Genomic DNA, 24,636 nt, shown 5'->3' with positions numbered 1-24,636 from the left:
CACAGCAGCCTTACCTGGCAGGCTTTGCTCTGAGAGCCCCACCATCTTGAGCTGAGGACTACCCTTGTTACTCATCTATCTCCCAGCGCCCAAGAAGGCGCTCTTTGAGCCGAGTGCTCCAGTGACTGCACCAGGCATGAGGCGAGGTACCAGGTGTTCCTGGTTCGTCTGCTGCAGACTTCCTCTTGCTGGGCTGCTTAGGTGGTCTGCTAGGTGTTGTGTCCTGGTGGCTGGAGGCCTGGGAAAGGGCTGCCAAGCGGGGCAGCACACACTGAGCCGATGGCTTGCCTTGAAAGATGCTTCCAGTTCAGTCTGGCCACATAGGGCCATGTTGAGACAGACCCTCTGGGCTACAATCCATACAGCACAAGAAACAAATGCAGCCACAACACCTGCTCAGGGTTTTGGCTTCCTTGGCCTGCAATGCAGGCCGGCTTGGTGCCCAGATGTTGACGTTCCTGGCCCTGACCTTATGCGTGCCTCCAAGTCCTCATGGACCTCTGGCCTCCTCTCTGGGAGAAAGTTGAAGAAAAGCAGTTACTTCTTGGACCTTGAACAGCTTCAGGGTGTTGATCAGGGTGTAGCCATTTCCTCTCTGCTTTTAACCAGTCAGTAGTTTTCCCTTTCTCGTAACGGGCTAGTGATGTGTTGAATGCCAGCCCCATTCCCTAGATACAAAGCATCTTTTTACCTGGCTGAATTTTTGGAGGGAAAAAATGAAGGGCGATGCAGCCCTTGAGTTTCACAGTCAAGAAGGGCCGGGTGACACCAGGAACCCGCTGCGTGGAACATCATGGGGTCATCTTTCCTTTTCAGGAAGTGGCAGTAATGGTAGGAGTGGGTGAGGAGAAGGCACTCTGCCTCAGAGGCCAGGCCTGGGCCTTTGGGGCATTTCTTTGTGTTGGGGCCCCCTTTTCTGACTTGAAATAAGAATACATCCTCACACGTCACCTCCGAGGTCCGTGGGCACGGTGATTCACAGAGGTGTAACCGCCGCACAGACAGCGGTCTTTGGAGCACGTCTGAGACATTGTGTAGTGATGCCAAGAGCAATCTGGGCTCGCTTTAGGATGCTTACTTCCTTAAAACTGGGCCTGCCCCATCGCACCTGCTTTTGGCTTTTCCGGCTTTAGTGCTTTACCTGCCCATCAAGGCTCGGCTAGAATCCTGCTGTCCTCTCCAAAACATGACGCAACTGGCTCGTTAATCTCAGGCTGCTTTTCTCATAGACAAAGAGAGACTTGTTGAAATGCTCCGTGCCATGAAGCAGAAGGCACTGTCAGCAGCAGTGGCCGACTCCTTGACAAACTCTCCGAGGGACAGTCCTGCCGTCTCCCTGAGTGGTAAGGGAAGGATAGCCCAACCTGCCACCACCCAGGACCATCCCATGGGCTGCCCAGGCTCAGGCATCCACTTGAGGTCCTCATCACTGAATGTGGCCTCCTGCAGACCGTCTTCTTCCATTCTTACAAGCGCACCATTCTTGCACAGTTGTGGCAGTCATTGGGACGGAACGTCAGTTGGAAGACAGGCTCTGAGTTGAGGGGAGGGTCTGGCTTCTGTGGCGCTCTATGTGGTGGTCACTGTGGTCATAGTAACCGTTGTCCTTCAGTTATGGCACAGAGGCTCACATGAAGGCCAATCCAGTGGTACCATCCCAGGAGGGAGGGCATGCTCCAGCCTTGGTGCCCGCAGCCTGGTCCTGCCACTAGCCTGGCCGCCCTGGCTCTCTTCCTGAATCTTTGTCTTCCTCACTCTGCCCTCTGGGCCCCGCTGGCACCTGCTGCCACACCTTTCCTCCTCTTACATCTCTGGCTGACCTCTGCCCTGTCAGATGTCATAGGGAATCTTGACAGTTCATCCCGGTTCTCGGCTCCTCACACTCGTGTCCGGTTGGACTGAACACCTCCCTACCATCCCCTCGGCTGGGGGACTTCCTTCTTCCTGTGGATCTGTTTCTTCTTGGGACATCTTTCAAAGGATGGACTTGCCACTAAACAGCCTGCCGTCTTCAGAGAATAGCCATGTGTGTGGCGGTTATTTCAATGTTCCCCGGGTCTTGGTTCTTTGCACTAGGTCTTTAAGTATAAGCTCTAGAGACCAGGATCTGCGTGCTGGACACTCAGCCTGTTAACTTGCATTTCTTAACATTTTCCTTCACTTTCTGTCTCTAAAAGAACCAGCCACTCAGCAAGCCTCTCTGGATGTGGAGAAGCCGGTGGGTGTTGCTGCTTCCTTGTCTGACGTCCCAAAGGCCACGGAGCCTGGAAAGCTGGAACAGGTTCGGCCCCAGGAGCTGTCGAGAGTCCAGGAGCTAGCTCCTGCCAGCGGGGAGAAGGCCAGGCTGAGCGAGGCCCCTGGAGGCAAGAAGAGCCTGAGCATGCTTCACTACATCCGGGGCGCTGCATCCAAGGACATTCCTGTGCCGCTGTCCCACAGCACCAATGGGAAGAGCAAGCCGTGGGAGCCCTTTGTGGCAGAAGAGTTTGCACATCAGTTCCACGAGTCAGTGCTGCAGTCCACCCAGAAGGCCCTGCAGAAGCATAAAGGTAATGAGGCTGCCAGTCCCCGCTCAGCTCTCGGCAATGGTTGAGGCTGGCTGAAGCCCTGAGCGCCACAGCCGTTCAGCCATGGGCACAAGTTTTTATAAACTCCAATCACCAGAAGAAAATAATTTCATTATTATGCCAAAACCATGTTTGTTTTACTCCAAGCTCTAAAACCCGAACTCGTAGGGGAAAGCATTGTAGGCACCAGCGCTGATGCTGTGCTGTGAGCAGGGACTCATCGATCGGTAAGAGGTAAAGGAGTGAACACCAGCAGGCACTGGTTTTTGTAGAGATTAAAAAAGATTCCCCAAAGGCAGGGAAGAGCACTTGAGTGGATTTTTACCTGCATTCATTTGAAAGAATCATGTTTTTCAAGACAGAGATGCAGATGGCCGCCAGTCCTCAGGGTAGACGTGGTATCTAAAGATGTCACTGCCAGCCCTCTGGATCCGTGGGTTCCTTGTCTTTGGATTCAGCCAGCTTCAGATTAGAAATATTTGTGGGTGGGGTGGAATTCCACAAAACAGCTGTACCAGTTTGAGCCAAGTCACTGTACTGACTGGGCTGGTCTCAGGCCCCACCAGGGGCTGCCATCCACACGGGAAGCCAGGTGTGCCCTTGAGGATGTCACCCACCGGGCCATGCCATGAGAGGGGGCACGCCCTCTTGAAACAGGGCACAATGAGGCTGACTCCTGGGAGAGGGCAGAGCCCCATTATGCCTAGGGACCGACACACCCATGCCTTGTGAGAGGACGGGCTGGTGTCTGCTGAGGGCCAACTATAGACCAAGCTCAAAGAGATGGAGGCAGCGCCGGGCGCGGTGGCTCACACCTGTAATTCCAGCACTTTGGGGGGCCAAGGTGGGCGGATCACCTGAGGTCAGGAGTTCAAAACCAGCATGGGCCAACATGGCGAAATCCCATTTCTACTAAAAATGCAAAAATTAGCCAGGCATGATAGCACATGCGTGTAATCCCAGCCACTCTGGAGGCTGAGGCAGAAGAATTGCTTGAACCTGGGAGGGGAGGTTGCAGTGAGCTGAGATTGGGCCATTTCTCTCTAGCCTGCTACCCAGAGGACCGGGGCAACCAAAACAAAAAATGGAGTCTCAGAGATGAATTTCAGCAAAAATGGTCCATGTACCAGAATCAACTAGCGCTCAGGGCTGTGGTGTCTCCTAGCTGTCTCAGACTTTCTCACGCTGGGTCTGTGGCCCAGAGGTCTTGGGCTAGATCCCTCCTTTTTACACAGTGTCATACTGGCCCCTGGAGCCCTGCAGTCATGCTGACTCTGCACCAAAGGCAGGGCACAGCTCCCTTCTGAGACAGCACCCTGTGTCCCTTTCCCCAACACACTGACACAAGCCCTGTCCCCTCCACAGGGAGCATGGCTGTGCTGTCCGCAGAGCAGAACCACAAGGTTGACACGTCTGTCCACTACAACATTCCCGAGCTGCAGTCCTCCAGCCGCGCCCCTCCACCCCAGCACAATGGGCAGCAGGAGCCCCCCACTGTGAGGAAGGGGCCCCCAACCCAGGAGATGGACCGGGACTCGGAAGAGGAGGAAGAAGAGGAGGATGAAGATGGAGAAGATGATGAGGAAGCCCCAAGACGCAAGTGGCAAGGGATTGAGGCCATTTTTGAAGCTTACCAGGAACACATAGAAGGTATGGGGGTGCTGGGGAAGAGCGGGGAGGGGGTCAGGAAAGTACCTTTGGAAAGGAATCTGAGTGGTGAGTTCATGCAGACCTCTGCCAGCCTGGGGACTATTCCTCCGTCCTGGGGCACAGTAGATACGAATACTGGAAGGGAAGTTTCCTCCGGCTTCTGGTAGTGGTGATGTCCCATGCTGGAACCTGAAGCCAGTCTTACTAGGGCATCCAAGTACCACGATGCCAGCTCTGGTGGCATCTGCCATTCTTCATGTGGGCCCTGCTCTCTGGGCTGCATCAGTGCTGATGTCAGCCTGTTTCGTGTAAGGGTCCTGGGAGATGACCTAGTTGATTTGCTGAGCCCTCGCAGCTAGGCCTGGTCACTGCTTCAGCATGCCTCTAGCCCGGTGACAGGCTCCCCACACTGCAAGGATTGCTCTGTGGCCAATGGGTGCGTCATGTTTTCAGCTACCTTTACTTTAGCCAAGCACCTTAAAGATGGGCTTCTGGCAAAGGCTTAGTCAAAGGCTCGCCGCCTCTCAGAATACCCAGGATGTTTTGATCCCACCTGGGAATGTGCACGCCAACCCTCCTGGGAAGCCACAGCACCAGGCGGATTCAGGCCACAACTCCCCTGCCAGGGAGTGGGGCCATGAAGCTGGGCGCTGCAGCATTTGATGCTCCTATATACTGCACACCACCTCCTGCCTCTGTTCCTCAGTTTCTCTAGGATATTGCGAAGGCCCCTTTGGGGAACAGCAGAGGTACCCAGCCTTCATTTTGCACTCACCATCCTTACTGCACGGGCACTGCTGGGTATGTGCTTTGACAAAAGCTGGGCCAGGCCACAGCCACCTGCAATTGATTTAACATGTCCTAGAGGACTCTTGATTATCACGTGTGACAGTGTTATAAATACCACCAAATACAAAGACTTGATTATGAATGTCAACCACTTCCAATACTTAGAAAAGTAGATTTTTCTGGCCGGGCACGGTGGCTCACGCCTGTAATCCCAGCACTTTGGGAGGCTGGGGCTGGCAGATCACGAGGTCAAGAGATTGAGACCATGCTGGCTAACACAGTGAAACCCCGTCTCTACTAAAAATACATAAAATTAGCCAGGCGTGGTAGCGGGTGCCCATAGTCCCAACTGTTTGAGAGGCTGAGGCAGGAGAATGGCGTGAACCTGGGAGGCGGAGCTTGCAGTGAGCCGAGATCACGCCACTGCACTCCAGCCTGGATAACAGAGCGAGACTCCGTCTAAAAAAAAATTTTTTTTTTTCCTTTTTTCTCCTGGCAGAACTTGGTCTGGAAAAGTATTCTCCAAACTAAAAACAAATGCCCATGTAGCTACAACCAGGGCATCAAATCCTGTATTTCACTTCCTTTCCTCCTCCCGTGGAGTCTTTGAGTTTATTGCCCACCACTCCCCACTACATGTTACTATTCTTTAAGTGCACTCGTATATATGCAGAAACAATACACAGTTATTTTTAAACTCTCCTAGATGAAATATTTCCATCTTTTCTGGTTTTGTGGGTTTTTTGGTGTGGTATTGGGAATTCTTTCCATATCCCAAGGCTTTAAGGCTATTCTTCTGTATTTTCTTCTGTATTTTCTTCTATGAGTTTGGCTTTTTCTTGTTCCGCGTAGGATTCGTTTGTGTGTATGGAGTAAGGCAGAAATCTTAACTGCATTTTTCCCACCCAACCAGTTGTCCTGGCAATGTGTGGGGCGCCGTCTTCCCTGCCTCACTCCCACACCTGCTGGGCCTGGCTTTGCCTGTTAGTCATGACCTGCGCTGACCCCCCTCTTCTCAGCTACTGCTCAGCTGTTTTTAGCCCATGGCTTTCCCCCAAGGATTTTAGGATCACATTATATTCACCCCCAAAGAGAGTCCTGTTAGATTTTCAGTTGCATTGAATTTACAGATGTGGTTAGTTAGCATCCTTGTCCATGAATATGGTACAAAACTATTATATCATTTTTGTACATGAAGTTTTGACTAGATTTAGTTTCAGGTATCACAGATTTTGGGGGTCTTTGGATTTTTTTTTTTTTTGGAGACAGAGTCTTGCTCTGTCGCCCAGGCTGGAGTGCAGTGGCGCGATCTCTTCTCACTGCAAGCTCCGCCTCCCGGGTTCACGCCATTCTCCTGCCTCAGCCTCCTGAGTAGCTGGGACTACAGGCGCCCGCCACCTCGCCCGGCTAATTTTTTTGTATTTTAGTAGAGATGGGGTTTCACCATGTTGGCCAGGATGGTCTCGATCTCCTGACCTCGTGATCCGCCTGCCTCGGCCTCCCAAAGTGCTGGGATTACAGGCGTGAGCCACCGCGCCCGGCTGGATTTTTTTTACGTTGCCTGTGGTTATTCCTTAGCTCTTAGGAATCACAGATGATCAAACCTGCAAATACAAGGTTTGCGTTCTTTCCTTTTGAATTGCTCTGATTGTCATGCTCACCTTCCAGTGCTGCCAAAAGAGAGGCCCACTGCGTGCGGCCGCCCTTGTCTGTGCCAACTTTAAAGCATCCCATTAAAGAGTGAAAGTCCGATCTCCTGACCTCGTGTGATCCGCCCGTCTCGGCCTCCAAAGTGCTGGCGGCATTACAGGCTTGAGCCACCGAGCCATCCGGCTAACACAGTGAACCGTTCTGCTACTAAAAATACAAAAAACTAGGCCGGCGATGGTGCGGCGCCTGTAGTCCAGCTACTCGGCCTCGGAGGCTGAGCAGGAGGAATGGGCGTGAACCCGCGGAGCGGAGCTTGCCACGTGGCTGAGATCTGGCCAACTGCACTTCCAGGCCCTGGGTGACAGAGCAAGACTCCGTCTCAAAAAAAAAAAAAAAAAAAAAAAAGAGTGAGTTCCATTTCAGAAGTTTTCATCCTTTTGAATCCTTTGAATTTTTTCTTGATGTTGCTCCATCCTTAAATTCGTTAGTACTTTTAGGATTTTTAACGTATGTTCGTTAGTATTAGACTCTAGTTTTATTGTACTTTGTTATCCAGATTGTTAGCACTTGCCGTTTTTCATTCTCTGAAACTAGGAATTTGTCCTTAAAGATTTGAAGTCACCCTCCTATTAAAACTAGGCCTGGTATCTTTTGGTAGAGCAGAGGCTTTATTTTATTAATTAAATCTGTGCTTTAAGTTTACTCTGGCCTTTTTCCAGCAGCCTAAACTGAAAGCCTATTTTGTTTTTGAAAGATGCATTTGAAGGCCATCAAATTTCTTTCTAATCTGTATCAAATTGCCTTTAAGTCCTGGATCCTTTGTCTTTATTCCTGTGTATTGGGCTTAATTTAGTGATGTTTATGTATTTATTGGTACAATTCAAAGGGCTGGGAACATTGTGGCCCACAGGAGAGGCCTTTGCTGGCTGCACTGGAGAGAGGTTTTGGGCTCTGCTGGGCAGTGTGTGAAGAGGAGAGCATTCGCCAGACATTGGGGCCCCTGCACACAGAAGATACATTACCATCTCTTGTCTTTTCAGAGCAAAATCTGGAACGGCAGGTGTTGCAGACACAATGCAGACGACTGGAGGCCCGGCACTACAGCCTCAGCCTGACGGCAGAGCAGCTCTCCCACAGCGTGGCGGTGAGTTGGGAAGGGACAGAAACGTTCAAACACGCAACCTTTTGAGTTTGGGTTCAGAAGCACCCATGAAGATAAGTTTCAAAGAGAAAATGTGCTCTTAAGAGGTCACAATTTGGACTGCATGCAGTGGCCCACACCTGTAATCCCAGCACTTTGGGAGGCTGAGGCAGGAAGATCATATGATCCCAGGAGTTCAGGGCTGCAATGAGCTCCGATCATGCCACTGCACTCCAGCCTGGTTGACAGAGCAAGACCACTGTCTCCTAAAGGGGAAAATTCAGACACTAGTTGATTAGGATTTAGCTAAGGAAGGAAATATCGTTAACATAGAATATTGATCCTGGAAGGGTAGGGATGCTGTTTGCAGAATGAATTACTGCCTGTACCGGTCTCCCCTACCGTGATTTGCTAAGGAGAGCAGCAGGGTTTTATTAGAGAAGGGAAGCTGAAGCGACCGAAACCATCTCACCCACCTCACAGCCACACTAGCAGGACTGGCCCAGCAGATATCCTTGTGGCAGAGATGGGAAGGTCTCAGATCACTCCCAAAGTTTTTACATCTGGGGGTTCCAAGAACTCCGAGTTTGAGCCAAGACAGCAGCAGATGCTGATTCTTAAGACTCTGGAAGAACCAGGGACAGAACACAGGCTGAAAAGGAGACTTTATTTTTGAGGTGAAGTCTCATTGTCATCCAAGCTAGAATGCAATGGCATCATCTCAGCTTACCGCAACCTCTGCCTTCTGGGTTCAAGTGATTCTCCTGCCTCAGCCTCCTGAGTAGCTAGGATTATAGGCATATGACACCACGCCTGGCTAATTTTTTTATGTTTAGTAGATGGGGGTTTCCCCATGTTGGCCCGGCTGGTCTCAAACTCCCGACCTCAGGTGATTTGCCCGCCTCAACCTTTTAAAGTGCTGGGATTACAGGCGTGAGCCACCACGCCCGGCCGGGACATTTTCAAATGTAGGTTTGCCGTTCCATCCAGCATGTTTGTACACCACATGCTTGTCCTTACAGAGGAAATGCATTGGTTTTGACACAAATTTCCCTCTCTCCAGGAGTTGAGGAGCCAGAAACAGAAGATGGTCTCAGAACGGGAGCGGCTCCAGGCAGAACTGGACCACTTACGAAAGTGCCTTGCCTTGCCTGCAATGCACTGGCCTAGGGGCTACCTGAAGGGATACCCCAGGTGACGGTTTCCCTTGCACTAGGCCGAACCTATAGTATAGAAATATTATCTATTTTATTACCTTGAATATTTAATATTTTTCACTGGGAGGTTTGAAGCTTACAAAATGAGAATGTGCCATGCATGAAGCAAAGGATTCCAGGCTCCAGAAAAAAAGAATGAACTCACCTTGACGTCAATGCAATTGAATCAACATTGTCATTCAGCGAGCAACCAATGTAGGATTGCCCATACTTTTTCTTTTTAAAGGTGGTTTTAGTCCTTCCTCGCCCACATTATTTCTTAATCTGAACGTGAAGGCTCCATTAGCAACACTAAAATGTGATCATTGACAGCCCCCTGTGCAGATGAGTGGATCAAACCGGTTCTGTTCTTTCTTGTGTTGCCATGTTACTATGCCTCAAGCCCAGTTTGCTTTTGCCGCAGTGATGGGGCCAGTCTCATTCCTCCCAGGAGTGAAACTTGCTTCACGCTGTAAAGGTTGGGTGCATTGTAAGTAAAAAAGGGCTTATTTGTTTCATTTACTTTCCTGCAAAATTTTCTTCAAAGCAGCAAGTCCTAGGAGCACACAAAGCAACCCAAAGGCTTTTCCCTGGAAAAGCTCTTACCTAAAGATAAAACCAATTCACAAACTGAAGGTACCTTTTTATTACTCCGTGGGGAGCATGTACAGAGCTCTGTGTATACACAGCTTCACACCCACTAGATTGTTGCTACAGTGGGTGGGGTTTTCATACAGACGTAAATTTTGAGAGAAAAGTCAAAGGTGCTTCAGCCTTGTACTGTGTATATATATTAAAAAAACAAAGTTTTGTATGTTTTTATTACTTTAACTATTGTTATAAAAAGCCTGCCATTTTAATATGTGGTTTGGGGATTTTGTTTGTTTTCCTGTTTGGGGTTTTTTTTTTTTTTGGGCAAAAAAAAAAAAAAACTTGCTTTTAGTGTTTGTACTGCTGCTGGTCAGGACATTAAAATATTGAAGTGTTTTAAAATTAAAGAAGAAGAAAAGTAAAAGAGCTTACCACTGGCGCCTATGCGATCACTTCATTTTTAGTTTGAGTTGCACCAGAAGCTGCCGTAGAAAGCCATGCGCTACTGCTTACCTCCTCCACTCCCCCTCCCCGCCCCCAGCATCTGGAGAAGCTAATAGCAAATATTACCCATTGCTATCAAGGGAGGAGGTCCGTAGAACCTATGTGTGACAATCATGTGCACACATGGGTGGGGGCTTTTAAAAACCTTTCAGGAAGTCAATGATTTCTGTGATAGAATTCTAAAGTGTGTGAGAGCAGGTACAGAATAGGAACGTCAGAGGCTTTATTTAAATGCAATGCTTTGTGAAAGCCACGAGGTCTGAGCTGAACCCCTCCTTTTTGAACTTACTGTGATAAGCACAGGAATGGTCAGAAACTGGACTCATCACACCAAGGCAAAGTAATGGGCAAGTCTTCCTCCCTGCCCTAGTTACTGCTTGTGGAGGCAGTGTTTAGATCAAGAAGGCCTCTCTTGCTCCCAAGGGCCCTCACCAGAGGCCAGGGCTGCCAGTCACTGGTCTGGGGGGTGGAGGCCTGAGCTCAGGGCAGGTTGCCTGACCTGTGTGCTGGCTGCTCACTGCTGTGACCAGCGGCAGAGCCCTTGGCTCTAGCTCTTGCTGCGCAGAACAGCTTGCTGGCAGCTGGCATCGTGTCGCTTTATCTGCCCCCACACAGTTTGCTTTGTACGTCTGCCAAGAATCTTCCAGTTATTAGCAAACTCAGACAAATGTACCGCCAGTATTATCAGCAGTCAACAAGCGCCTTCCTCTCCACAGAAGCGGCTGGAAGCGAACTCGAGGGGCTGTGCTGCAGCCTCCCCTCGAAAGACACTGGGAGCTCAGCATGTCCCACAGGTGTTCAGAGGGAGTCGGCTACAAACGATCAGGGCAAAAATCTCACTGGATTTCTCCACTGAAAACCTGCTTGAGGTTTCTGGTCTGAAGGCTTAAGAGTCGCATCTTAGCACTGCTGCTCTCAGGCCTCCTCCTCCTCCATCCCAGATGTCTGGATGCTTTTGGTAACGGCCTTGGCTAAAAGGGAAAAGTAGATCCGATAACTTAAAAACATAGCTCATCCCTTACCATCCAAGGGGCACTCCCTTCCATAGCTCATCCCTTACCATCCAAGGGGTGCTCCCTTGGTTGGATTTTCTGTGACAGCACAGGGGACAGGTGGTACACCATGAGGGGTCTGCCCAGGGTGGAAGCAGTGTCACTGTGCTAGCAATAGTTGGCTTCTCCCCTGCGAGTGGAAACCCCACTTCTGCCCGGTCCTTGAGCTTCTCACCCAGTCTCCCCATCCTTCCACCTACTTGTGGCGATTTGAGTACTCCTGCTCAAGAAATACGACAATCAGAATACAAACCAGTGAGGCAACACGAATAAACTAAGAAAAAGGTAAGAAGTGTTTCTCAAAAATGAAAGCACACCACCCAAGACACAGTACCCAATCATGGTTTTCCCATCCAACAATCAGTTTCGTACTTTGAAAACTTACTTTCAGATGATTCTCAACACAGTAGCACCTAAATCTGTTTTCAGTTGGGCTTAAAAGTTGACATGCAATCTCTTAAGTTTTTTGTTCAGCTATTTCACGTTGAGTAATACGTCAAATCCGCTCTGGAGTCGATTATGCCACCTGTGTGTCAGAATGTATGTGAAGCCCTCGGCTCGGTCCTTCAACCATCTTCCTACATTACCTGGAAGGAAGCTGCCGCCTGTCCTCTACAGAGGGATACCTTCCAATAGTAAATTATCTGGTTCCTCATTGAAACAAGTTATTTTTCTTTGTTTCATATAATCAGAGCCAGACTGACGATAAGATATGTTCCTAATCAATTGTCTCAGATAAGTGACCAAGACAGGATTTTCCACATTTTAGTCTACATTCTAATCTTAAAGAAAGAAAGCACTGAATTGGGACTAACATTCTGATAGGTTGCACCATTAAGAGTATTCAGAGAGCATCCAAAAGGAGCCCACACCTTCAGCAGTGAAGGATTCGAACACAGGGAATCTGCAGTTTGTAGCAGAATGGTATTTTCCTCAAGTAGCTCATAATACTGCCAAATCTCAAAAATTAAGCTGAATTTCAAACCAGATACTCCACTCCCCCTTTCCCTGAGCCGTGTTTCACACGAGTGTAGAAAATTCCAGGGATCCACCACAAGATGGAGATGGTCAGCACAAACCAATTCTGTTCCTCTTTAAAGTGTGTATTAGTCACTTAGCAATCTCTATACTCTTTCAAGTAACCAAGCTGTTGACTTTCTTACTACTTGCAGTAGCCTGTCCCCAACTTTTTGATCCAGTGCTTAACCTAAAAACTCCTTAACTCTGCCTTGACCTGAGGAAGACCATGCTAATTGGTGTTATTTTGTATGTACCCTGTGCTTAATTCTAGAACAGTAAACCCATACACAGGTGGGAGGGAGGAACACCGGTGCCTCGGTCACTCTGGGGGCAGTTTAGATGCTGTGAAATTAAACCTGTTCTAAGTGTACTTGTTTGAATTAATTGTATTGTAATATTATTTGTTGAATGTAGTAATTAGGTATTTATGAATATATTGCTGTAATTTCTGACAACATCCAAAAAAATAAAATCTTCCTAAATCATGTTAAAAGGAAAATCTTTTTTATGATATAATAAAACAAGGCCAAACAAAAAAAGCTCCATAACTATACATCTCCACAGGTAAAACACGTAGACAGATGCAGCTGCCTCGACTGGTTCAGGTTCTAAGAGGAGGGCATTAGGACCGCTTGCCCTCCACAATAACAAGTAGTTTCATTCTAAAAGATCCCCAGATGAAAGCAGGATTCCGAGGAAGGGTAAGATGAAAGAACAAGTCTTAGGACCTGAACCAACTCTGAACAGCACCTTAAATTATGGAGATCTCATCTTTTGGTCCCAGTCTTCCAGGTCTGACCCTTCAGTGTCCAAACAACCCCCAACACCTGCCTGGCGGGGACACGTGGGCAGCAACATGGAGCAATAGTGCACAGCACGCTAGACACTGGAGGGCCGAAGCTGGGTAATGGTCTTTTTAGGTTCAGCCTGTCACACGTGCATTCTCAGAGCTCCCCAAACGGCACTCCACTGCTTTTGGCCCACTGGTGTCCAGCCAAAAATAGGCTGGCCAGGCATGGCAGCTCATGCTTGCAACCCCAGTGCTTTGGGAGGCTGTGGTGGGAGGATTGCGTGAACCCGGCACTTGGAGGCTGCAGTGAGCTATGATCACCCCATTCTACTGCAGCCTGGGTGACAGAACAAGACCCTGTCTAAAAATAAAGTTAAAAATTTGTTTGAGATGGAGTCTTGCTCTCGTACAGTGGCGCAATCTTGGCTCACTACAACCTCCGCCTCTCGGGTTCAAGCCGTTCTCCTGCCTCGGCCTCCCAAGTAGCTGCGACTATAGGCACGTGCCACCACACCCGGCAAATTTTTTTGTGTGTGTTTTAATAGAGACGAGGTTTCACCATGTTAGCCAGGATAGTCTCAATCTCCTGACCTCGTGATCCACCCGCCTCAGCCTCCCAGAGTGCTGGGATTACAGGCGTGAGCCACTGTGCCTGGCCAAAAATTAAAGTTTTTTTTAAAGCTGGTTACAGAACCTTCTATCCATTGCATGATGCTGCTCAATCATTTCATCTCTCAAGGTAATGTAATTTCTGTAAAGGACCTAACAATTCCAAAATGCTACAAATTAAGTAATTTTCTTAGGAAAAAAATAATTTCCCGAGTCCACTGTTACCTACAACAAAGAATCCTTCCTTAAATGCATCAGGGCAGCGTTAAAAGTCTGACTTTTCTTCTAGCATTGTCTTAAGTGTCACTCGTGCTCAATACATTGGTTTCGTTTTTTTCCTGACTCTCCTCTTGATAAGAAACCCATTAAACCTGAGCTAGAAGTAGCCAAGAGAACGAGACACCCCAGGTGTTGGTCTGCAGTTTCCAGTTGACTGCTGTGTGCCTCAGTTTAGTTTACTGAGTCATCTCAGCCACAGGCTCAGTCCTTTTACTTGGTAGTTACGCAGGACAAAACCTAAAGACTCAAGAGTTAGGTTGGGTCCATGTTTATTGTGCATCAGGGCTTAGAGGAAAAGCACTGGTCAGCATTGTTAGCTGCACCATCTGCCATCCTTCCCTGTGAGCCACCTCCGGGAGAGTCCAAATTCAGCCCAAGAAACCAGGATCAAGAAGGCAGAAAAAAGCTGTGGGCCACATGGCCACTCCTGCTGTATCTACACCTACCAGTCACTGAACACTTGTCCAAGTGTGACAGATTCCACGCAGGAGACCCATGTGGCTCTGCTAGGAAGAATAACTTATTTGCCTAAAGCTTTTTTCTTTCTCAAAAGGGGGGGGGAAAAAAAAAAAAGGCTGGTTTCTAGAAACAGATGTGGAATTGAAGAATGTACCAGGGAGCTAAGTTTTAAGGACTAATCACAAACTTGTTGCTTCTCCACAATGTCCTGAATCCATTCCTTGCACCATCACACGTTTTCATGCATTCAAAGTGTTTCTAGAGCTCCAGAACCACGAGTACCTCATCACGTCCTGAGCACTCACATCCCCAGCAAGCCGCCTGCACCAGGCCTTTCTCTAGAAGTCCTGAGACTGAGTACTCTCCGAAGGCTGGAGGTTTGTGCGGAGTTTGTACATGTGGTTGAGCGCTTGTGTGAGGAAGGTCCCGCTGGTGTTGATCTCCATCAAGGTCAAGTTATCCAGCTAAAACAAGAAAACAGACCAAGTTGGCCAAGGAGTTTTTGATTTTGAGAAAAGGTAAACTCTACCGAATAAAAATAAGAAACCAATGAACTTTCTAAAAAGCACAGCTAGTAATGCCTGCCTGTAATAGCCTCAGCAGACAGGAGGCCATGTGAAATTATGCAGCATCAAGGCCACTAGCACCCAGGTAAGGCAGCACCTACCTTGGCGTGTGCCTCCTGCTGTCTCACAAAGCTGTCAGCAGACACTCGGAGTTTGGCTATACGAGTATCCCACATATCCTTGACCAGGGTCCGGATTTCATCTGCCTTCGGGATGTTGTCTGAAGCACTAAAGGAGCAAGGGGTAAGTCAGTCAGGGAACACTCGATAAGCTGAGGCAATTCTGGATAGAGTGGCTCTTTTCAGGCAAAATACTCCGGCTATTCTAGACTCAGCAAGTCTGTTTTGCTTTATTTTCAACTTCAGGATGTAAAGATGTGTAGCAGTTAGGCTTAGTGCCAAGGACATTCGGCAGTGATCCACATGGTGTTTCTTTTGCTCACAGTAACTATCCCATGGCAGGCTGCTGAACAGGACTTCTGTTTACCTAAGAAAATTAGTAGAGAATCAGCTCTAAGTCAGAACCCTCTGTCTCAGGCTAACAGCGTTCTGTGCCGCATAACCTCCATCTACAAGGAATCGGTTTCAAGGGCTGGCTCAAAGGTCGAGTTCTATTGCTCCTTATTTACAGAGTGTTGAGCAGATCTCCCTATTCCCCACCAGGAATCCAGGGCTCACAGCCTAAAGAAGCAGAATACCAGCTCCATGCCAGGTACTGGGCTCAGCACTTTACCTGGCATTCCTATCCTCATAAAAGCCCTGAAGGGAAGGGACTCTCCTGCTCTTCAGAGAAGACAAAAACAATTTTCAAAAATCACAGAAGAAACTGCAAATCAGTATACAGCGAGCACACCTACACATAGCAAAATTCTGGCTAGAAGCTCAAAGTCAGCAAGGGCTGAAGGAAGGCTTTCACAAAGTTGAGGCTCCCTTTGTGAAATATTTTAAACTAACCTTGGAAGAAAAACTACAAGATAAAAGCAGAAGCAAATATTGTTCGTCGCTACGCATTACAGGTTATGCTAGACATTCTCTCTCCATATGCTACAAATAACTCCCGATTAGTAAGAGGCAAATCACTGGTACAAAATTTACGTGGTGAGTGTTATTTATAAACCCCCAAACATTTAGATCTTGGGCTCTGAACAGCAGGTTAAAGAACAACAGACCCCAACTCCTCATCAGCTGAACTGCAGAACAAATGTAAAATTAAGTCTCTTAACCGAATGAATTATAAAACAAGGTTTTGATAAAACTACATACATATTGAACTTCAAAAACAAAACATGAATAGGCCCCCTCACCTAGCTAATGCCAAATTCTTACCTAGCCTGTTTATAGATCCTCTCCCTTCCAGCTACTGTCCCCACCACCACTGCAGTCTCTCTCAGGTCACTCTGAGGCCACATGCCCCTCCCAGGGGCTGGTCACTGCAGCAGAATCTATGCCTCCACTCCCCTGCTCCCACGAATGTACTACACATGCTCAAATACCTCTGCTTGCCTGGCTACACCAGGTCCTTCACACTGTGTGCCAGAGCACATCAGCTCCTCCTGCCTCACTGACCTCTCTCCTACCATCCACCTCCTACAAGTCTGCCCTCCCAGCAAACCTCTCTGAGCCCTCTCTGGCACCACTTGGCCTTACTGTGCTCTGATGGACTGTCAAAAGCATTGGTCACACTGAAGATTCACTATGGGCTCCCAGGCCCGCATCTCTCCCCCACCCACACCAGGAACCAGGCCTATGGGACAAACGCCACTGCTTGGTGCATTGCTGGTTCTTGGCTTTTTATGAAACTCATGGGCTGACTGCAGCCTCCTATCAGCCTAAGCACAAGCCCATGCTGTGTCCCCAAGTCTTCCTTTAAATTCAGCAGTGCCATTCGGTGGGCCCCCAGGCCTTCCTGCTGCTCTGCAGCATGCAGTAGTACTAGTGTCCCAATGGTTTGTTCCAGTTCTGCTCGTGAACCCAGTTAAAGGATGCCCAGGGGGCTTCAGAAGCTTGACATTGTACAAATGACATTCTAAGTATCTCCCAAGCAAAATTATCCACTTGTCTGCCTTCTTTACTAGTTTCACTCTTTCACTCAACAAACATGAGCCCCAGGCATCTCGCTGGGGACATATGCATAGGAGACCCAGTCCCTGCCCATTTAGAATGGGTACATGTGATGGCACAGCCAGACAAACAAGAAAATTACTGCTGGCAAATGCCATAGCAACGTGTAGAGCTGCCAAGAGACCATGTATGCTGAACCCAGGAGAGACATGTTATACTAACCAGCGGAGGTGAGCACGAGCAGGGAAAGGACGGACTTACAGGGCAGAGAACAGTATATGCAAAGTCAGAATTCTTCAAGAAGTGACAGGGGCCAGTGTGAGCCTGAGCCCTCTAGAAGCAGAGGAAAGAGCTGTAAGAGAGGGTGAAAGAGGGAGGGGGAGGATGCACCAGGCTGCACACTGCTTTGAACACCATGCTCAGGACTTTAGACTAGAGGGAAGACTGAGGATTTTAAGCAGGGAGTCACATGGCAGTTCTGCCTTTCAAAGGCCACTCTGGCTGTGATGTGAAGAACGAATGGGAAGCTGAGAGGAGCCAGTATGGATGAAGGCAAACAAGCTACGGGGTTACTACAGCATGATTTTGCCAGGAAATGGGCTTTCCTGTAAACCAAGGGCAGAGGCAAATGTGAGTCCTCTGGCCTTTCCTGCGAAAGACACAAAAAACCTCAAATCCACCTACTACAAGGAGAAACGGGAGTAAAGCTGTGCTAAATAAAACACATACGTGGCAAAGAATGGCTACTGCCGATTCTGTGAGATGCGGGTGGCTCACACTGGGGTCCAATGTCGAGTGATGTGAGGCAGAAAAGAGCCAAGGGCTTCACCAGGGGGTGGAGAAAATGAAAAATGAGAGAGAAAGGGAAAGAACAGAGAGAAAGACACACAGAGACAGAGTACACCTGGCAGGTATGTGTACACAGATGACCTCTGGTCACTGACCTGAGAAACAGGGTGGCCAGTGCTGCCACTTACGAGGCAAGAAGCAGAGAAGCGGAGAGGAAAAGCGGGGGCTGGAGGAAGGGCATGGCGAGTCCATCCAGTCTTGGGTGTGGCCTCAAAGAGGTGAGATCTACTTACTGATTTAACAGGAGCTTGGTAAGTTCCATGTAGTAAGGGCTGGGCATTGGGGTAAAAGTTTCTTCCTTTCGTTCATGATCTCTCATCTTCTCCAACTTTTCTGAAATTTAAAAGTTAATACATTTTACCATCATAGATATTTATTAAACCTTCCAAATTTACCTAGTGCCTATATTATCTGGCAAATACATCATCAACTAGCAAATACATGAAAAAATATTTTGGGACAACATTTGTATCATTAACTAGATGATCTGAGGCCTCCTTGAAACTTTCTCTCCAAAAGGTAAATTTTTGTCACTGCTTTGGCCTACAGAACATATTCCTAAAAGAATGTTCGAGTCAAAAGTTTGATGTTTGTGTTTTTTGTTTTGTTTTCTTTTTTAGGGAAACAGCAAAGTACTTTACTGTTTTTTTTGTTTTTTTTTTTGGGACAGTCTCTCTCTCATGCCCAGGCTGGGGTGCAGTGGCAACATCACAGCTCACTGCAGCTTCAACCTCCCGGGCTCAAGCAATCCTCCTGCCTCAGCCTCCCAAGGAGTAGCTGAGATCACAGGCACATGCCACCATAACTAGCTAATTTTTTTATTTTTTGTAGAGACGAGGTCTCACAATGTTGCCCAGGCTGGTCTCAAACTCCTAAGCTCAAGTGATCGTCCTGCCTCAGCCTCTCAAAGTGCTGGGGATTATAGGAGTGAGTCACCATACCTGGTCAGTATTTTACCTTTGATGCAATAAGTGATCAAAGTAGTCAGTGACTTAAATTTATTTATACTAAGCCCTGTTCAGAAGGGAGCAAGACAACTTACAAAACTAGAGCCACCCTAGTCTTGGTGTGATATAATATCCTAGGGGTCTGAGCCACCCCAGCCTAGGAGCGATACAATATCATAGGGGTTAAGCCACCCTAGTCTGGGCATGATAAATATCCTAGGAGGGTTAAGCCACCCCAGCCGGGAGGAGGCATGGTATCCTAGAGGGGTTAAAGCCCAGCGTCTAGAATCAAACAGCTGTGTCCAATTCCACCAGCATCGGCACTGTTCTCACACATGCTCCAGTTCCCTCAGCCCTCCCCCTCTGCAGAGAAACCTGTCCTGGGTGTGGACTGTGGAATGTAGCTAAGGGACAAGCATGGAGCACAGCTACGCTGCAGGGTCCCTCTGTAAAGGGCCAACCACCCATCCCCAGGGCCCTTGGTGCCGTCCTACAATCCTGGCCCAGTTCCTTGGTCTACTCACCCTCTCTTCCCTCTCTTCATTGCCACCAGCACCACCTCAACCCAACACGCACCTCTCACCTGACACTCAGCTGAGTGTGACCCACATGCCACCCCATCCCCCAAACTCCCTGCGTAGCTCCTATGCACTCGAGGACCAGCCTTCCAGGTGTCCTGGACCCTCTCACCTGCACAGGAAGGCACTCCAGCAGCTCTCATGCTCTTGAATGATCACTATCCCCTCCCTGCTTGATCCTCCCAAACACACTAATAGATACTGCCTTAAAAAGAAGGCCCTCCCCGGACACCCCTCTGAGCTTTCTTCTGAACGCACTAGGCTCCCCTTTTTGCCTCTTGGCAATTCCTCCTGACCTCTCGACACTGGGACACAGAGCTCAGCTTGCAACCTCTTTCTCCACTACCTAAACTCATATCCACACCACCTCATCCAAATACCACCCACGTGCTCAGAAAGACCTCCAAATTTATACTCCCATCAGCCCCTGAGCCCTAACTCCTGACTCAATAATCTCATTGCTGCCGTAACCTCCCTCTGGATATCCAGAAAGCACAACAGTTCAAACCCCAACTCCTGATACCCACTGCAGCCCACAGCCTGCTCCTGCAGCCTCCCACCTCAGGAGACAGCAACTCCCTCTCCTTCTGGGCCTCCAGCCAACAGCCTGGCTGTCAGCTTTCACTCTTCTCCCTCACACCCCATGGCCAGTCCTTCAGCCAATCCTGCTGCTGCTTCCTTCAAAACACACCTAGACGCCCACCACATCTCCTACCTCCATCAGCTAGAGGCCACCCTCAGTGCTTGCCTGGATTCATTCCCTGCTCTGCTCCTATCACACGGACCTTCTCTACACAGAAGAGTGATCCTTTCATTAACATCTGAATCAGCTTATGAAACACCTCTGGTCCACCTTTCTAGCAAATAAAGATACAATCAAAATTTTTGGCCAGGACATGGAACAATAGGAACTCATATTTCTTGTAGGATAAAGGCTCAGCTGCTTTGAAGAACCAGGTGGCCCTTACTTACAAAGTTAAGCATTATCCCAGCAAGTCCATCATTCTAGGTGTTTATTTACCCGAGAAAAAAACATATCCATGAAAAGACTTGGACAAGAATATTCACTAAAGCCTTATTAATGGCCACAATGAGCCAGGCACAGTGACTCACACTTGTAATCCCAGCACTTTGGGAGACCGAGGTGGAAGCCCAGGAGATCAAAACCAGTCTGAGCAACAAAGTGAGACTAGCTCACACTTAGCTAATAAAAATTAGCTGAGTGTGATGGTATACACCTGTAGTCCCAGCTACTCAAGAAGCAGAAGTGGGAGGATCGCTTGAGCCCAGGAGGTGGAGGCTGCAGTGAGCCATGATCAAGTCACTGCACTCCAGCCTGGACATCAGAGCGAGACTCTGTCTCAAAAGCCAGAAATGAGCTGGACACATTAGTACACACCTGTAGTCCCAGCTACTAGAGGCTGAGACGGGAGGATCGCTTGAGCCCAGGAGTTGGAGGCTGCAATGCACTATAATCACACCTATGAATAACCACTGCAATCCAGCCTGGGCAACAGAGAAATCCTGTCTCTCAATGTTTTTTAGAAGCCAAAAATGGGAATCCCAAATATCTACCAACAGAAGAATCGGTGAACAAATATATAGTATGGAGAGTACCCAGCAACGGAAGAACTAACGAGGTAGTGTGGATATGAGTTTAGGTAGTGGAGAAAGGGGTTGGGAGCCGAGCTCTGTGTCCCAGTGTCAAGAACATAAACAGGTAAATCTCAAAAACAGTGTTAGATAACACAAGTCATAAACAAAAAAAATGACATACTAGATTATTCCATTTAAATGAAGTCCCAGAACAGGCAGAACTTTTTTTTTTTTTTACTTCCTGAGACGGAGTCTCGCCGTGTCTCCCAGGCTGGAGTGCAATGGCACGATCTCGGCTCACTACAACTTCCGCCTCCCGGGTTCAAGCAATTGTCCCTGTCTCAGCCTCCCAAGTAGCTGGAATTACAGGCGCCCACTACCATGCCCAACTAATTTTTCTATTCTTTAGTAGAGACGGGGTTTTGCAATGTTGGCCAGGCTGGTCTTGAACTCCTGACCTCAGGTGATCCGCCCATCTCAGCCTCCCAAAGTGCTAGGATTACAGGCGTGAGTCACCGTGCCCGGCCCAGAACAGGCAGGACTTATCTGTGGTGCAGAAGTCAGGAGGCAGCAGGCTATTGGGTAGGGTCTATAGACTGGTGCCTCACTGTTCCCACAATACGGCTCCAGCCCAGGCAAAAAGCTCAAGGTGAACTCTCCACACCTTCTGACTCTAGCCTGCGATAAAACAGGCCCTTGCCATGTATCACCTCGGGTCTGGATGGAACAAAATTGCCAGAGACTGATTTTAAACAAGGGGCCTGGAGAGGATGCTGCACTAATGGAGCCAGGCCTGGTGGGTCTCTCTGCTAAAAAAGCCTTCTGGACAGGTGCAACAACTCACATCTGTAATACAAGCACTCTGAGAGGATCACTTGAGTCCAGGAGTTTGAGACCAGCCTGGGCAACATAGCAAGACCCCATCTCCACTAAAAAATAAATAAATAAATAAATATATATATATATACACACACACACACACACACACATGTTTTAGTAGCACTTGCAGGCTATTAAAAACAAAGTGTACAAGTCAATGGTGTTCAGTATATTCAGACTTGGGCAACCATTACCACAATCAATCCCAATTTTCATCATGCCAAAAAGAAACTCCACAATCCCTCCATCACCCAAAGCAAGACCCCCGTACTTAAGCAACTAGTAATCTATTGTCTCTCTTGATTTGCCTATTCTAGACAGTTGATACAAATGGAGGGATACAGTGTGTGGTCTTTTGTGCCTGGTTTCTTTCATTCAGCAAGATGTTTAAGATGTTTCAGGTTCATCCATGCAGTTGCATGTATCAGAATTCCATTCCTTTTTATAGCTGAGTAATATTCGACCCTTTTGTGATATATTATTTTCATGCATTCTGTGTAACTGCTTCTCAACATGCTAATCTATACTTAACTTTTAAAAATTTAAAACAAATGCTTCTTTAAGGTCATATATTTATTTTAAAGCAAATTGAAATATCTTACATTAAAATATAGGCTGGGCACAGTGGCTCACACCTGTAATCCCAGCAGATCTGCCAAGGTGGCCAGACCGCTTGACCCCAGGAGTTTGAGACCAGCCTGGGCAACATGGCAAGACCCCATCTCTACAAAAACGCAAAAATTAGCAGGATGTGGTGGCACACACCAGTGGTCCCAGCTACTTGGGAGGCTGAGGCAGGAGGATCACTTGAACCCAGGAGGTGAAGGCTGCAGTGAGCCGAGATTGCACCATTGCTCTCCAGCCTGGGTGATGGAGTCAGACCCGTCTCAAAAAATCAACTACAATTTTCACATACACCATAAACCTAACATGACATTAGTAACTCTGGTTAGCAGACTCTGCTGAGAGGTGAATCTGGAAGTATTCCTTTCAGGTGATCAGTGGATAACAGAACAGAGGAAGCAAGGACCTAGTCAGGAAGGAGGATCCATGCCTCCACCCCTTGGGAGAGGGTATCATCCCAAGCCCAGCCCCACCCACTCATCAACCAGTCTCCACTGCATCCTTACCTACGTCCATCCACTCTGGAGGGAGCAGGCGACATTTCTGTCTTTGTTTCAGGTTAATTGCCAGCCACAGGGGCACTTCCACTGGTAAACCAGGGTTAAAAGGCCCCAGGTCCCCCTGACAAAAGTAAAACAATTCCCCGTAAGATTAAAAAAGAACAAAAAAAGCATTACTGTGCGTCACTGCTATCAAATAAGAGGCAAGGCATTGCAGAGGCTGAAGTCCAAATGTAAATAATAAAAACCCAACTGTTATCAGACTCAGAACAAAGCACCTCCTAAGCGGCTCCAAGACACCTGCGAGCGTGGAGCACAGTCCTTCCGGCCTTTCCACGGAGGGGGATGTAAATCCCCCCCGGAGTGGGTCGGGGGTGCTCCCTCTCCCGCCTGCACCCTCCAACTCCAGAACAGGTTTCACACCCCCAATGTTGGGGTCCTGGGGTGCGGGGAGATGGATCTGGGCAGGTACTGAGCCTGCCCTCCTCCTCCAGGACTCCCAGCGCCAAGGTGCCTCCCTTATACTAAAAACGCAAAGCCAGGCGGGCGCGGTGGCTGACAATTCCAGCTACTCAGGAGGCTGAGGCAGGAGAATCACCTGAACCCGGGAGGCGGAGGCTGCACTGAGCCGAGATGGCGCCACTGCACTCCAGCCTGGGCGATAGAGCGAAACTCCATCTCAAAAATAAAGACAAAAACAAACAGAGTTAAAGCCGACTCTTACCCATAATCCCAGCACTTTGGAAGGCCGAGGTGAGAGGATCGCCTGGGGGAGCCCAGGAGTTCGAGGCCAGCCCCATCTCTACCATATAAACAAGACGGGCGCAGTGGCTCACGCCTGTCATCCCAGCACTTTGGAAGACCGAGGCGGGTGGCTCATGAGGTCAGGAGTTCGAGACCAGCCTGGCCAAACATGGTGAAACCCGTCTCTACCAAAAATACAAAAATTAGCCGGGCGTGGTGGCGGCGCCTGTGGTCCCAGCTACTTGGGAGGCTGAGGCAGGGGAATCGCTTGAACCCGGGAGGCGGAGGCTGCAGTGAGCCGAGATCGCGCCACTGCACTTCAGCCTGGGCGACAGAGAGAGACCGTCTCAAAAACCAAAAAACAAACCAAAAAGGCCCTGTAAACCCAGGCGTTCGGGGCCGCTGGCAAACGAGAGCAGCCTCGCTTTCCTCATCCGAGAAGCGGGAACTGCGGTGGGCGAGTCAAGCGCAGAGTGGTGGCCTCCGCAGATGCGGGAGCAGGGCGAGCCCGCGACCCCGGCTCTGAAGGCCACGCGGGAGCCCCGGACGCGCCCAGCCCGGCCTCCCCTCCCCTCGGCGCCCGCCCTGCGCCCCACGGCGGGCCCGGGCCTCACCCCGATGAGGTAGATCTTGTCCAGACTGAAGTTGGGGATAATGGTAACCAGCTCCTTCTCGGCGAGGAACTCGACCTCGGCAGCGTCCATGGCGGCGCGAGCGGCAGGCCAGAGCCTCACGGTCTCCTCGGGTTCCTCAGCGTCCCGGAGGAGGCGCCGTGGCCGCCGTTTTCCCGCCACGGCGGGAGCCCGCCCCGGCCGGAAGATGGCCTGCGCCAGCCTATAGGAACGCGGTAGACAGCCCATAGGCGCTGTCTGCGGGCGGCGGGGGCGGAGACCGCGGTCGCAAAGAGCCCGCGGACTGGCAAGGCCAAGGGAGGCTGAGCGCTGGCCCCGCCCCGGCCCGCGGACAGGCCCCGCCCCACCCCGCTCCGCCCCGCCC

General features: G+C 49.2%; 2 protein-coding genes across 2 annotated transcripts in view; one reads left to right on the top strand and one right to left on the bottom strand.

Moving 5' to 3' along the window:
• The window catches only part of GSE1 (Gse1 coiled-coil protein), a 525,655-nt gene extending 513,002 nt beyond the window's left edge, over positions 1 to 12,653 (top strand). The window contains 5 exon segments of the mRNA XM_017860621.1: positions 1,230 to 1,343; positions 2,178 to 2,549; positions 3,933 to 4,217; positions 7,697 to 7,800; positions 8,861 to 12,653. Coding sequence (XP_017716110.1) covers positions 1,230 to 1,343; positions 2,178 to 2,549; positions 3,933 to 4,217; positions 7,697 to 7,800; positions 8,861 to 8,995 — 1,010 coding nt within the window. The 3' untranslated portion in view covers positions 8,996 to 12,653.
• Positions 12,654 to 14,086: 1,433 nt separating this feature from the next.
• GINS2 (GINS complex subunit 2) lies at positions 14,087 to 24,475 on the bottom strand. Its single transcript, XM_017860611.1, has 5 exons — positions 24,255 to 24,475; positions 22,903 to 23,017; positions 18,006 to 18,105; positions 14,965 to 15,091; positions 14,087 to 14,761 (listed from the first exon to the last, which is right to left on the bottom strand). Exons 1-5 carry the CDS (start codon positions 24,342 to 24,344, stop codon positions 14,636 to 14,638), a joined length of 558 nt encoding a protein of 185 aa, XP_017716100.1. The 5' UTR covers positions 24,345 to 24,475; the 3' UTR covers positions 14,087 to 14,635.
• Positions 24,476 to 24,636: the final 161 nt, after the last annotated feature.

This window comes from Rhinopithecus bieti, unplaced genomic scaffold (genome assembly GCF_001698545.2).
Source record: "Rhinopithecus bieti isolate Rb0 unplaced genomic scaffold, ASM169854v2 scaffold_1618, whole genome shotgun sequence".
Taxonomy (NCBI): domain Eukaryota; kingdom Metazoa; phylum Chordata; class Mammalia; order Primates; family Cercopithecidae; genus Rhinopithecus; species Rhinopithecus bieti.
This window is presented reverse-complemented; position numbering and strand designations above follow the sequence as displayed.